This window comes from Fusarium subglutinans (genome assembly GCF_013396075.1).
Source record: "Fusarium subglutinans strain NRRL 66333 chromosome Unknown NRRL66333_c0000235, whole genome shotgun sequence".
Lineage (NCBI taxonomy): Eukaryota > Fungi > Ascomycota > Sordariomycetes > Hypocreales > Nectriaceae > Fusarium > Fusarium subglutinans.
In genome coordinates this window covers 35,107-48,988 of record NW_023502298.1, presented here as the reverse complement: position 1 = coordinate 48,988, position 13,882 = coordinate 35,107, and the positions used below count along the sequence as shown (strand labels likewise).

The 13,882-nt window shown below is 50.8% G+C and overlaps 4 protein-coding genes across 4 annotated transcripts; 1 reads left to right on the top strand and 3 right to left on the bottom strand.

Annotated features, from left to right (window-relative positions):
• Nucleotides 1–752: 752 nt before the first annotated feature.
• On the bottom strand, nt 753–4,672 carry FSUBG_11812 (aminoadipate-semialdehyde dehydrogenase; the record flags this gene model as incomplete). Its single annotated transcript, XM_036676535.1, has 8 exons — nt 753–2,298; nt 2,357–2,859; nt 2,908–3,611; nt 3,665–3,789; nt 3,857–4,081; nt 4,144–4,207; nt 4,264–4,475; nt 4,545–4,672. 8 exons carry the CDS (start codon nt 4,670–4,672, stop codon nt 753–755), a joined length of 3,507 nt encoding a protein of 1,168 aa, XP_036532715.1.
• A 714-nt stretch (nt 4,673–5,386) lies between these two features.
• On the bottom strand, nt 5,387–6,808 carry FSUBG_11811 (aminoadipate-semialdehyde dehydrogenase large subunit; the record flags this gene model as incomplete). Its single annotated transcript, XM_036676534.1, has 3 exons — nt 5,387–5,471; nt 5,527–5,646; nt 5,697–6,808. The coding sequence occupies 3 exons, from the start codon at nt 6,806–6,808 to the stop codon at nt 5,387–5,389; spliced, it is 1,317 nt and encodes a 438-aa protein (XP_036532714.1).
• A 1,222-nt stretch (nt 6,809–8,030) lies between these two features.
• FSUBG_11810 (tetratricopeptide repeat 1) lies at nt 8,031–11,730 on the top strand (the record flags this gene model as incomplete). The annotated part of the gene is made up of 2 exons (XM_036676533.1): nt 8,031–10,631; nt 10,693–11,730. The coding sequence occupies 2 exons, from the start codon at nt 8,031–8,033 to the stop codon at nt 11,728–11,730; spliced, it is 3,639 nt and encodes a 1,212-aa protein (XP_036532713.1).
• Nucleotides 11,731–12,193: 463 nt separating this feature from the next.
• Nucleotides 12,194–13,309, bottom strand: FSUBG_11809 (NADH-cytochrome b5 reductase 1; the record flags this gene model as incomplete). The annotated part of the gene is made up of 4 exons (XM_036676531.1): nt 12,194–12,343; nt 12,402–12,945; nt 12,994–13,075; nt 13,141–13,309. The coding sequence occupies 4 exons, from the start codon at nt 13,307–13,309 to the stop codon at nt 12,194–12,196; spliced, it is 945 nt and encodes a 314-aa protein (XP_036532712.1).
• Nucleotides 13,310–13,882: the final 573 nt, after the last annotated feature.

Here is a 13,882-nt window from a genome sequence, read left to right as displayed (position 1 = left end):
GCGCAAGGTAGATCGTAGCTAGCGGGGGAGGGGCAAGCATGGGTTGAATGAAGCGATACGATACGATGGTTCATGCGCTGGAGCTGACTAGGTACCTTAGGTACATTCAGACCTATTGTTCCTGGTCGTGGAGTAGAAATAAGGTAAGCAGAGCAGGTATGAGAAGGAGCCCAGGTCAAGATAGATGTCGCGGTCGGTCGGCGGTGGAAGTGAGGTTAGTGCCTACCCAAGGTACTACATGTGAGGCAAGGTAATGAAGGGAATAGGATGACGTTGAATGGGGCTGGGCCGAGTTGGCTATGGCTGAAGTTGGCCTGGTGAGGTACTATACCTAAAGTGCCTGCCTACCTACCTAGGGTAGGTAGGTTACCCGCTGTTGGGCTGGACAGGTAGGCGACAGGGGGGTTTGAGAGAACGAGTCTCATACTTTGTTCTACCTGTTGTGGAACCTTTCTAATAATGGCCACACGAGTCAAATGGGTATTGACATGAACTCCATCAGTCAACATTAAGTACTAACCTAAACAAGTGCTTTATGTACAAATGTCAATTTTCTGCTCTGATTTTCTACTAGATAAGCCACGCTCAAAGGTGACAAAATGTTGTCTCATACTCGCGTCTTTCGCGTGAGCCCTCTCTTGATTTTCTCCCTCCCCAGTCACTCCGCGTTCAAGATCTACCTAGGTACCTATCTACGGCAAGTATCCTTGTCACGAAAACATAACTTGATGCCTCTATCCAACAGAGCCTTCTTAAGAGGTACCTCCGCGACCACCGACCCCCCACTGTGCTTGCGCCTCGGCAATCGAGGTGTCAATCTCGGGCAGCTTACGTCCTCTGCCAGTGGGTGCGGCCATGAACTTGATCTCAACAAGGTACCGAAGATACCTACCGATATCCTCGCGAGAAATGCCATCTCCTGCGCTATCGTCAATGTCTGTCCAGCGGTCTGCATCGGCCCTTAGAACAGCCACAGCGTTCCTATCATCTAGCTCAGGAGCACGAGTAGTGCTCGGGAGATTTGCAGTAGCCATATGGAATAGCGGCATCAATGCGTTTTGCTCCTGGTCCTTCTCCACGGCGCCGGCCGAGACAAACTCCTCCAGCTGCGACTTCCAGATGTCATAGTCGACCTCGGGTACTTCGTAGCCGTAGTAACTTAGCGCAGAGAGGAGCTCGTTCATCCGCAGACGGGGGTGAGCAGTAACGTGCACCACGTTCATGCCAGGGAGAGGGTTCAGCGTCGAAGCGACAACAACGCGTGCGACGTGATCGACAGGGACAGCATTGACAGAGTTGATGATGCGAGGACGAGCACCAAGCTGGCAACAGCCTTTCAAGAGGCGTACGATCCAATCGTCGGTGTTCGAGACACCGCTGTTGCGGCTGCCAAGGATGTAGCCTGGTCGGACGATTGCACCGCGGAGACCTCGGCGTCCAGCCTCGCGGACGAGTTGCTCAGACACCCACTTGGTCTGCCCGTAGCCGGTTCCTAGGCCGGTGCGGTTGGGGAGCAAGTCATCGGACTCAAGGACAGCGCCTCGGCCGGTAGCTGTCTGGGCGTCGGACAGGTTGATATAGTAGTCGGTATCGAGGGTCGAAGTTGAGGAAACGAATGAGAAAAGCTTGGGCTTGCCCTCATTACACAGCTTCATAGCGTCGATAGTAGATAGAACATTCGGTCCCATCATCTGTTCGTAACGAGCGATCCAGTGGACGTACGCAGCGTTGTGGATAAATGCATCAGCTGTATCAGCGACATGCTTCCAGCTAGCATCGTCAAGGCCAAGACGAGGCTTAGAGAGATCACCAATAACGCAGGAGATCCTATCAGCCCAAGAGTCTTGCCAGAGACCGTAGCCCTTGAGGGATCTTACAAGACGCTCCTTTGCAAACTTAAGGTCCTTGGCTCCCCGGATACAAGCGATCAGCTTGGTGTTCTTTCTGTCCAGTATATCCTTGGCTAGGTATGCGCCGAGAAAGCCAGTAGCCCCGGTAAGAAAGAAAGTGGCGCCGTTGAAAGGGCTCAGAGCATCGGGGTCCGCGCTTTGGTACTTCGCGTCTAGAGTATTGGTAAGCTCATCGAGAGAGTCAGAGTAAACATTATCGTTAGAATGGTCGACAGTGACAGCCTGGCCGCTGCGAAGACTGTCGACTGCGCTGCCCAGGCCGCGAATCGTGGGGTTTGTATAGAGAACACCGATGGTGACATCGACACGCAGTTCCTTGCGAATATCAAGTAACAGTTGCTGGGCAAGAAGACTGTGGCCACCGCAGTCGAAGAAACTTGAGTCCGGCCTGGAAATCGAGGGTCAGTATTCAGAGGCAGGTATGTAAACTATTACTAGAATCGTACCTGACCATCTTGGCGTTCAAACCCGGGATTAGGGTCGACCATTGTGTCGCAATAGTCTTCTCAGTCTCCGATAGGCTCTCCCAGCTCTTCAAATCTTCTTCCGAGGCATCCTCTGTCATGAGAGAGGCATCGGGGAAAGGAAGATTAGGGGAGTCAACCTTTCCGTTCGGGTTCAGAGGCAGCTTCTGCAACACAATATAGATCGAAGGAACGGAGTGCGCCGGTAAACGAGACTTGAGGTGGTCTCGCACCTCAGCTTGGATACGGCGGAACCTCTTGAGGTAGACAGTACAGGGTCCCATTTCTACACCCTCTTCGTCAATATCCTGGAGGCCCTGAGTCTCAAGCCAACGCTTCCATTCAGCGATCTCAGGCACGATGTAGCTGACAAGTGTCGGCTCCTCATTACGATCTCTTCGAACCAGTGTCTTGCAGTCTCGGATCAGAGGACTACCGCCAAGGTTCGCATCAATCTCGTTGAGTTCAATGCGGAATCCACGGATCTGTCAGAGTTAGCTTTGTGTAAACGCACAATGGAATCAATCATTGACCACCTTAACTTGTGAGTCCATACGGCCCAGGACACGCACAGCCCCATCTGGTCGATATTCTCCAAGGTCACCTGTGACGTAAAGTCTGTCTCGTGGCCCCTTGTAGTACTTGCGCCAAGCTTCGCCCTTATCGTTGGCCTTGTTTGCCTCCGCCCACTTCTTGTTATCAACGAACCAGTTATCGATGAACTTCTCCTTGTTCTTCTCGGGATCGTTAAGGTATCCTTCGGCGAGACCAGCAGCGCGGATATAGATCTCTCCAACCACGCCGATCGGACAGATCTTGGTGTGATCTTCTCGATCCACAACCAATACCTGGACACCTTTCATGCCCCAGCCAGCGGGGATAGAGTCGCCGAGTGAGTCCAGGGCGGAAGGGACCTCCAGGGCGGAAGGGACCTCAAAGTAGGATACAGCGCGAGAAGTTTCTGTGGTTCCGTACATGTTGATGATGGTGCAGGCGGGACCTAGCTGACGAAGACTCCTGCAGTCGCGAGTAGTGAGGACATCACCAACGAAGAAGACCTGGCGCAGACTGGGAAACTGCGCTGTGGCGCCACCAACCAGAATCTGTCCCATGGCAGGCGTAAGGTGAGTTGTCGTTGGTGACCACTTTCTCATCCATTCGCTCAGTCTTACGTGCTGGATATCCTCCTTGGCGGGCAGGATTAGGCTTGCGCCCAAGGCCAGAGGCGTCATGATATCTGAGGCCAGAGTTAGCCACAGCTGTTCAACACACAGTGAATGAATCCCGCACCTCGCTGGATTGGGTCATGGGCAATTCCGGAAAGGCAGGCGAATACGCTGTTTGATGAGAGGCCGAACCTCTCAGCCATCCACGGGAAATACTTTGCTAGACTGTAATGACGGCCAAGCACGCCCCTATTAAACGTTAACAAATGTTCAGGCTCTTAGCAAGCTGGAGTAGCGAGAAATGAAGAACTCGTACTTGGGCAATCCTTGCGTTCCGCTCGTGAACGACAGCGTACAGTTAGAGTCGGGTCCAATGAGCACATCGGGAGGTGTTGAGGCCCTCTCCTTTACGTTGGCGAAGATATCAACACTGTCTTCGCCCGCAATCAACTCGCCATTGTCGGTGAAGCGCAGGTCTGGGATCTTGATTTTGATGGCAAGTTCATCATCAATGCACTTTTGGACGAGAGGAGCAAGAGGCCTGTGTCAATACGTTAATCAGGGGGGAGCTTGCGGGTCATTCAGAGTTGAGGTTGGCCTTACCCGCTCTCCTCCGTAGCCTTGCGAATGGAGATGAGCGCCTTGGGCTTAGAAACTTGAAGATAGACTGGTATGGTACGTTAGTTGGTGCTGATTTTCGTTCCCGTCCAGTGTATACCATACTTTGTTGTCTCTGCGGGGGGTACTGAGGATCAAGGACAGTGACAATAGCACCAGCAGCCAGCGTTCCCATGTATGCACAGACCAATTCAACTGAGCGGTGCGCAAAGATCATGACTACATCTCCATTCTGGATGCCGGAGTCGCGTAAATAATTTGCGATGTTGTTACTCGCTTCATCAATTTGGCGGTAGGTATAGGTTCTTGTTGGCGCCCTGCATGTCTTGTTAGCAACTGATGCAATTACGACCATGTTTCAATGCAAGGGGACATCATCAACCCACTTCGAGGTCACAGTCTCTGTCACACAAAGCCTGTCAGGGTGAGCCACGGCATTCTTGTGGAATATCTCATGAATGCCTCCAATGTAGCCTCCCCAGTCGAGATCTTCAGTAGGATCAGGTAGCGACATTATGCCGGCTGAACTTGTACACAATGCAGGGAAAACTCCTGGCAGTTACAGCCAATGAATGAATGATGCGAAAGATTTGAGAGGCCAAGGGCGTTGATAAATCTAGACTCTCGATATGTCGACCCTAGATGTAACAGAGCGATGGTCTGAGGCCATTTAAGAATGAATGAATATGGCTTGTGGCTTCCAATGCGTCACACAGGAAATTTCTATGGAGCTCCGAGAGCGGAGGGTCAGTATAGGGTAGGGTAGGTAGTTGATATGCAGGTGGGCACGTGACCTTATGCCGCATGTTTGGACGTCGCTTTTCATACCTACTAACCTTACCATAGTAGGTATACAAATGCCTAGTGGTTTTTACCCTGATGACAAAAAGACTGTGTTATTACTCCAAGTCTACTAAAACTTGAGACTAGTTTCCTTTGACTCCTTGTTTTATCGGAGAACGGGCCAACAGCATAGGAAATGGAAAGTGGAAAGTTGGCTACCTGTGACCTCCACGGAGCCTGGCTGGTCCAGGCCGAGTTCGGGTGTGTGTTGACTGTTACATTGGCTCAATTATACACCAACAATCTTGTTACTGATGACCTTGTAACCGTCAACACATCCCTGCAAAGAGATCTAGTATCTCCGAACTAGATCCCTTGGTTCAATACCTTGCAATTCTACTCTTTTAAGCAACCGACGTGTTGTGTTCAAGTCTCAAGCGCATGGCTAGTAGATGCCACCCCCTTGATGAGTGGGCTGAGGTGTTGAAGGGCCAGTCGTGCCTTCAGTCACGTAGTTTGCATTGGTATATCTAAGCCAATACATCAGCATCAATCAGAACCAAGAATGTGAACCCATAAACTGACGTGCTGTCCCAATTTCTTCTGTGCATCTCACGGCCTCGGTGGTGCTGCTCACACTCAGGATGATATGTCCTAACGGGTGACTGACGGGACAATGTCGACGTAGAAGCACGAGATTGTCGCCTGATGGTATGTTAGTATTATATGAATCTGATATACGAGCGTACCCTTACCCAGGTATCACAACTTCGAGTTGGCGAATATGCTGCCGAGTGTCCAGCACTTCAGACTTGGGAGTCGGTGGCCTTTCCATGGGTTTGAAAGGGGGTGTAAGAGGTAACATGGCCAAAGGGTTGTGATAATCTGACAGGTTGCTATCATTGGCGTTTGACAGATTTGTTTGCGCGCGCGACCTTTGCCCGTCGGATGCATTCTGATGAGTATGCGGTAGTTGCACATTGGAGATTAGATCATAATCATCACTATGAACTGTCGCTGCGGCAGAGCCCGGCGACCGGATTCTATCACTGCCAGCTGTGCCGCTCCTGTCACTTCCCCGAGAGTGATCCGAGGGACCACTATCGTGCCCAAGGTCTTGACTGGTCCGAGGTACTTTATGAGCCTCTGTTTGTTTATCCGTAGATCTGTATGCGTTCGATTCCCGATGAGAGCCTTCAAGCCGAGACTGTGCCATGGTAGGAGTTCCGGGAACTGATTCGCTACCCACGGTCGAAGCTCTTCCCAGAGGAAGCCCAAATACCTGACGGAGACGCTGACGCCATGAAGGATGCCGGGGGGGTAAACCGCTTGAAGACATAGAAGCTGGACAAAACCCAGAACGCTGTATTGGTCTGACTGGCTCATTCTGGCGAGTCCTGGATTGAAATACTGGCCGTGGTTCAACGTAAGTAGTTGGCTGAACAGGTAGAAACACTGGAATCTGCTGCTGAGGAATCACTGCCGAAGGGCCCTGAAGATGCGGGAGGGCAACTGGAGCGAGAGGGGGGTGATAGAGCACAGGCTGGTATGATACCTGCTGGCTTGGGAATCTCGGAACAGGAGGTAGTTGTACTAGTGAAACAGTTGGGACAAGGGCGAACGGGCGTCTTCTACGCCTCCGTTGGCGGCGGAGGACAATTTCCTGGTGAGCTGTCGTTATTCTTCCCAGGTAGTACATGTAGGCAAAGAGAAGAACGATCAAGATGACTGTAGCACTGGTGATGATACCTGCTTGTTCAGAGGTAGTCATGCAGTCCCAGCCCAAACACTTGTGACCTCGAACATAAAGGCTCAATATGTTGGACCAGGCGATGCCCGTCTGGTTCATAGGAGGAACGGGGGCCATAGCACAGAAGCTTTCCAGATTGTTTTATCTGCACCTAAGTGATAGATTAATTGAACCTCGCAAACTTGAGAGGATGAAGAAGTTGAGAGAAAGTCCTCCTAGGGGATGCGCGAGGACGGAGAAGATGATATCCTTCCCATGAGTTATTGACGGCATGAAGGAAGAAGAGAAATGAGGCTAGATACCTCGAATCAAAAACATATCTGAATCTCCAGGAGGGATATGAATTTCCGAGCTTGAGAACTTATCGTTGTAAAGTTGGCTGACACTGTCTGCCAGCTGCCCAGTGTTCACCCGGCTACCACACCGGGCCTGTGAGCGATATAAGTAACACGACTACCTTACCTATCTATATAGAAACATTCGTGCTTGAAACTGGAAGAAGAGAGCCTGGAGCTATTAGGGGGACTGTGATGCCGCACATACCTAACGATATAGTGATGCTCGAGAAGTACGAACAGTGGGAAATACACTGCGTAGGAATATGCTCTGTTCTAGCTAATGTAGTCTATGAGCCTAGGAAAAACGAGCACACAGGACATTGATAAGAGCCATGAGATAAAATACAGAACAACCAGTAATATAGAAACTCATATGGGAAAGTAGCTACCGCCTTTATTTGTTCTAATTATTATACCCGGATATAGTAAAGCACTGTTATATAGGTAGTCTATGAAGGCATAAACGGTCCTATTTGCAGCAAACCGAGTAGCAACATATACATACAATGCCTTAGTACTGCTATTAGCCCAAGCTTTTTTTTAGATTTAAATTTATTATTAAAGAGCCTGACTGTCATAGGTTGTGGTCACCTCAAGCTGGAGATTTCGCCGTGTAAGTCATTGGCCAATCAGCGAGTGGATCTCGTCCCACTAATATGCACCGAAGTACGTACCGCATTGCAAGACCTAGGCTGTCTGGGTGCAGCTTCTCAGATTCTCCTTCATTCAGCGATGCAACAAGACCAAGTTGAAACGTCCAAAACTTCATACGGCATCATCACAACCCGCCTTCCTCTCCTCCGCGTAGATAATATCACACAGGCTCGCTCAGATTCTGCGATTGATTATGTCACTTGGTCTTTGAACCACTCGATGAGCTGATCCTCCTTTAACTCGAGGCGCATTGCTACCAGCTCCAAGCGACGCGTTCCTCGAACCAACTTTTTTGCTCCCGAACGAACAACACCACTCTTTTACCCTCACGCCATTCTTTATCCACAATGTCCTCTTCGCAAACAGCCGCGGCGAATGGTGTCAATGGCGGAACACGGTCCGCGCCGGCCAGTACCCGATTTACTGACATCCCTTCCGCCATCGACATCCCCGTCCAAGGTGACCAGGAAGATGAGGCTGTTGAAATCGACCTCGAGGACCTCGTCGATGACCCTACCGAACTCTGTACGCTCTTCGAGAACGAGCGCGCCGCCAAAACGTACTGGATGACCGTCGCTCTAGCTTATGCCAAACAACACAAGATCGACCATGCCATCGAGATGCTCCAGCGAGGCGGTAGCGCCATCCAAAGCAACAGTTCGAACCCGCGCGATAAAGTCAGCATGATCTGTTGTCTATGTTGGATGTATCTGTGGAAGAGCAGAGAGGCTCCCCGTGTCGCACCCGAGGGCACCTCTGTGTCTGAGGCCAAGACAAAGGAGTTTTATCTTCAGCTCGCGACATCCTCCCTCAACGATGCCGCTCGACTCAACCCATCGTTTCCTCCCATCTTTCTCGCCCGCGGCGTTCTCCTTCTTCTACGAGCCTCTTTGCAGGCACCGTCCAAAACTACTGGAGGCATCGGTTCCGAGAAGCACGAGCTCCTTAAGACTGCCGTGAAGTCCTTTGACGATGCCCTACGAGTCTCCCAGGGAAAAAACATGCTTGCACTGATGGGAAAAGCTCGTGCTTTATTTTCAATGCACAAGTACCCGGAGTCGCTCACAATTTACCAGGATGTTCTGCAAAAGATGCCTGACTTGGTTGACCCGGATCCCCGAATTGGTATTGGCTGCTGTTTCTGGCAGCTTGGCTTCAAGGATGACGCCAAGATGGCCTGGGAGAGGTGCATTGAAATTAACCCTGATTCAAAGGTTGCCAACATTCTCCTCGGTCTCTACTACCTGGATGCGAGCGGTCATGTACCAGTAAACAGCGACGAATTCCTGAAGCTCTACAAGAAGGCCATGACGGAATACACACAAAAGTCTTTCAAACTTGACAAAAACCTCCCCCTTACCTGCTCGACTTTTGCCGGCTACTTCTTGTCTCGAAAGTCGTGGGACAATGCCGACAAGCTGGCGCACAAAGCTATTCAATATACAGACGTCAATGCCATTGCCAGTGATGGTTGGTACATGCTTGCGAGAAAAGAGCATTATGACGGTGATACGGAGCGTGCGACGGATTACTATCGCCGTGCCGATGAAGCTCGCGGAGGCACTGAGACGGGCTACCTTCCTGCTAAATTTGGTGTTGCTCAGCTCTCAGTTTTGAAAAACGACCTGGGAGAAGCCAAGCTTCGTTTGGAAAAGATGATTCAACAGTCCAAGAACCATGAGGCCATGATTCTCCTGGGCACACTGTACGCCGAGGAAGTCTTCGCTAACCAGGTTAGCGACAACAAGGAGGACAAGTCTGCTGAACTCAAGAAAGCAACCGCTCTTCTTGAGGGCGTACGGAATGCCTGGAAGGACCCGAAGAAGGCACTATCTCCGGATGCCTCAGTTCTCCTCAACTTGGCACGCCTGTACGAGACGGATCACCCTGACAAGGCTTTGCAATGCTTGCAACAAGTTGAGCAACTGGAATTGGACCAGGTCCCGGCATCTGAAAACCCTGAAGATGTTACTGATGAGGCCGAGATCAAGGCTGCGCTTCGCAAGTCGCTGCCCCCTCAATTGCTTAATAACATCGGCTGTTTCCACTCACAAGCTGAGAAACATGAGCTTGCGAGTGACCTGTTTGAGGCCGCGCTAGGTGCTTGCATGAAAATTGGCGAGAAGGACCCTGAGATGGACACAGATGCCCTGGTATCCACAATCAGCTTCAACTTGGCTCGAAGCTACGAATCCAGAGGTCTCACAGACAAGGCTGTCGAGGTGTACGAAAGTCTCTTGGCTCGCCACGATGATTACACGGATGCTCGCGCCAGACTTGCCTACATCAAACTCAGGAAGAACCCAAACAAGGAAGGGCCCGACGCTGTCGCCAAGTTGTACCAGGAGAACAATACCGACTTGGAGGTCCGGGCCTTGTACGGCTGGTATCTGGGCCGAGTTGGCTCAAGGAAACGCCCAGCCAACCTGGGCGAGGACAACGAGTTCCGCCATTTCAAGCATACGCTCCAAAATTATGACAAACATGATAGACACGCTCTCGTGGGCATGGGTAATCTGTATCTCATGCAGGCACGAGAGATGCGCCGTGAATCGGACTCGGAAAAACAAAAACGAAGTGCAACCTACGGCAAGGCTGTTGAGTTTTTTGACAAGGCACTGTCGCTGGATCCAAAGAACGCTTATGCTGCGCAGGGTGTGGCCATCGCTCTTGTCGAGGACAAGAAGGATTATAAGGCGGCACTTGGGATTTTCAACAAGGTCCGAGAAACTATCAGGGACTCCCACCTCTATGTTAACCTGGGACACATATATGCTGAGCTCAGACAATACTCCAAGGCCATTGAGCACTATGAGATTGCGCTTTCCAAAGATGGCAAGGCCAACGATGCAACAATCCTCGCTTGTTTGGGTCGAACATGGTTGAATCGTGGGCGGACCGAACGTGATGTGGATGCACACATTAAGGCGCTTGAGTGTGCGCAGAAGGTCAGTGGCCCCCTCCCATACGTCGTTGTACTTTGTACATATGCTTAGTCCTAATCAATAGGCTCTCGAGGTTGCTCCTGAACAGATGCATTACAAGTTCAACGTGGCTTTCGTGCAAATCCAGCTTGTTACAATGGTCCAAGGATTACCAGAGAACAAGCGTTCGACAGAGCAGCTCGAAAAGGCCGCCGCGGGCCTTGAGGCTGCCATCGCATCACTGGATGAGATCGCGACGCATCCTCAAACCCCTTACCCTAAGCACGATGTCGAGCAGCGTGCGAACATGGCCCGCAACACCTTGCGTAAACAGCTTGAACGAGCCATCGGTAAGCAGAAAGAGTGGGAGGAGAAGAATAAGGAGAAAATACAGGCAGCCAAAGAGCTACGAGAGGCCGAGCTCCGTCGACGTGAAGAAACTCGTCAAAAGGCTTTGGAAGCAGAACGGGAGCGACAGGAAAAGATAAGGAAAGAACGTGAAGAGATTGCTGCGCAAGATAAGGCTCTGGCTGAAAAGCGCGCCGAAGAGGAACGGGCTCGCGCCGAGGCCGAAATGACGACTGATAGCGAGACGGGAGAGAAGATAAAACGAAAGCGGAAGACCGCTCCAAAGACCTCGGGAGAATCAAAGCCCAAGAGATCAGGAGGAAAGAAGAAGAAGAAGAGTGACCGTCAAGACGATGAGTCTGAGGAAGAAGAGGAACGTACAAAGAAGCGCCGTCGTCTGACGAAGAAAGAATCATCCAAGTTCAAGTCGGCCGAGATTGTTGTTGACAGCGACGAAGAGAACGAGAACGAAGACGATGAACTCGAGCGTGCTGAGAGAAACATCGATCGCGAAGAGACTCCTCTGTCTGAGGCCGAGGAAAAGGTTGCCGAGAATGACAAGATGGAGGTCGACGACGGCGCCAACCAGGAAGGCGAAGACGATGACGAGGAGGAGATCGCTCCGCGCCAACAGCACAAGCGAGCTCGTCGTGGACGTGTCGTTGACAGTGACGAAGAGGACAATGTGGATGGGGATGCACCTGCGCAAGCTTCTGGTGATGAGTCTCGTCTTGTTGCAGATACCAGCATGGCCGACGCAGACGAAGACGAGTAAAAGGGACCAAAAGTTGATAATTAAGAATGTTACATTGCTAATATAAGCTGAGAAAGGATTCCCTCCGGTTGAGATTATTTGTGTCATAAGTTAGATGGTTTTAACATCATGGCGTAGGGGAGTTTAACACAATTGATCATTTCGACTGTGGTGTGCCCCGACAGGGATGATACTTGAGATTAAATGAATAAATTGTGGTAAAACAACTAACGTGAATTGACATGTCTTCACGTATCGTGGTTCTTCATCTATTCCTAGGATGTGCGCCTCCTCAGCGGCCGTGTCCTGTAATTTCAGACTTTATGTATCATTCCGTCTCTTGTAAGCTCATTTTCTGTATATATATGTATATATATCTATGAGGTGGCTGGGTTTTACATTGCTATTGATGAGCCCTGCATGGTTCCTTATTGGGAGGAGTAAGGAATTGGCACAGGCTATGAAGCTGGAGAAATTGGTATGCTTAGAAGGCAAAGACCTGGTCAACGAGCTTGCTGACAGGACGGGCCTTCTTGAATCCGAGGCTCTCTGTTGCCTTCTTGAGACCGCTAATCATAGGAGGAGGACCGCACAGAAGAATCTTGACATCATCGGCAGGCTTGGGAAGATATTTCTAGAACATTGTCAGTTGCTGAAAATAAAATAGCAAAGTTGAGCGTGCGAGAACTTACGTCAATCATGTCGGCAGTGACGTAGCCAACACCACCAGTCCAACCCTCCTCGGGCTTGTCGAGGACGTAGTGGACGCGGATACCAGAGTCCTGCTTCGTGAGAGCGTCAAGGTCCTCCTTGAGAAGGATATCCTGGGCAGTAACGTTGGCAAAGATGAGGTCGACCTCGGTCTTGTCTCCGGCAGCTCGGCCGCGAACGATGGCGCGGATGACTTGGAGCATGGGAGTGATTCCAGTACCGCCAGCAATCATACCAAAGTGTCGAACCATATTGGGAGTGTAGACAAAGGCGCCCTTAGGGCCACGGACCTTGATGGTCTGACCGACGGTAAGAGAGGCCATGTGCTTGGAGATGTTGCCCTGAGGATAAGACTTGATCAAGAGGTCGACGTGGCCGGGCTGGTGGTCACCAGAGATGGGAGTATATGAACGAACAATCTCCTTGGTAGTGCCATCGGGCTGGGGGCAGGGAGCGCCAATTGAGATGTGCTGGCCGATGGGAAGACCGAGAATGTGCTTGGGGCTGGGGAGCTTGAAACGGTAGCTGTTGTGAGATCAGTATACCGAACAGAACGAGAACAGGGCGGCATACATGGCGACATTGTGAGAGACGATGGTCTTCTCCTCGAGCTCGAACTCCTGAAAGACATCGGGCTTAAGAGTTGTCTTGACCTCTGCGATGCGATTCCAAGTTAGTCAACATTGACTTTGGGGCAGATCTCATCTGGCGGCAACTTACGGAAGGCCATGAAGTTGTAAAGGCCGAATACTACGGCGACAAGAGCAGCCCAAGGAGTCCATTCCTTCTTGACGATAAGAGTGCCAACGACGAGAAGCAGGCCAGGGGCGTAGACATAATCAATGTAGTGCCTCGCAAAGAGCGAGTGTTTGTCTCCCGGAGAAGACATGGTGGAGCTTTGCTTTGGAGACCCCCGCCTTAGAAATGAAGCTCTGTTTATTTGTTGTCTTGCTCTCGGCTGAGCGATTGAACCTTGAAAATGGGCTCGTGCGAGGTTGTACGGAAGCGTGAAGAGATATATGTATATATATATATACCTAATCCAGGCGCAGAAGGCAATATTTTGCTTCTGCTTTTGCCTTTGCGGGGTGCAAAAGAAAGCTGAGGCGTTTGACGGTTTAAAGGAAGAGAGGATGAGGGGGGAGCTCTCCTATGAAAAATGGAAACCGAAGGCCGATTTCCGAAGTCGCTGATGGGTGGTGGAAGATTTTGCTTGTTTAGGAAGGCGGTCAGACGGCGGAGACGGTAAAGCGGTCGAAAATACCGACTGATCGTGAGAACAATTATCGACGAGTGTTGATAGATCTGATTGGCCAGACAATCACTGTTGATACCAGTTGCAGGGCATCACGAGCAGATAAAACTCTCGGAGCTAGACCATTGCGAAGTTGTCAATTTAAATACAAGATGGCAGCTTCGTATACAGTAAAAGGTAAGCTAGTAGATAATCTGCCCTGTGTTG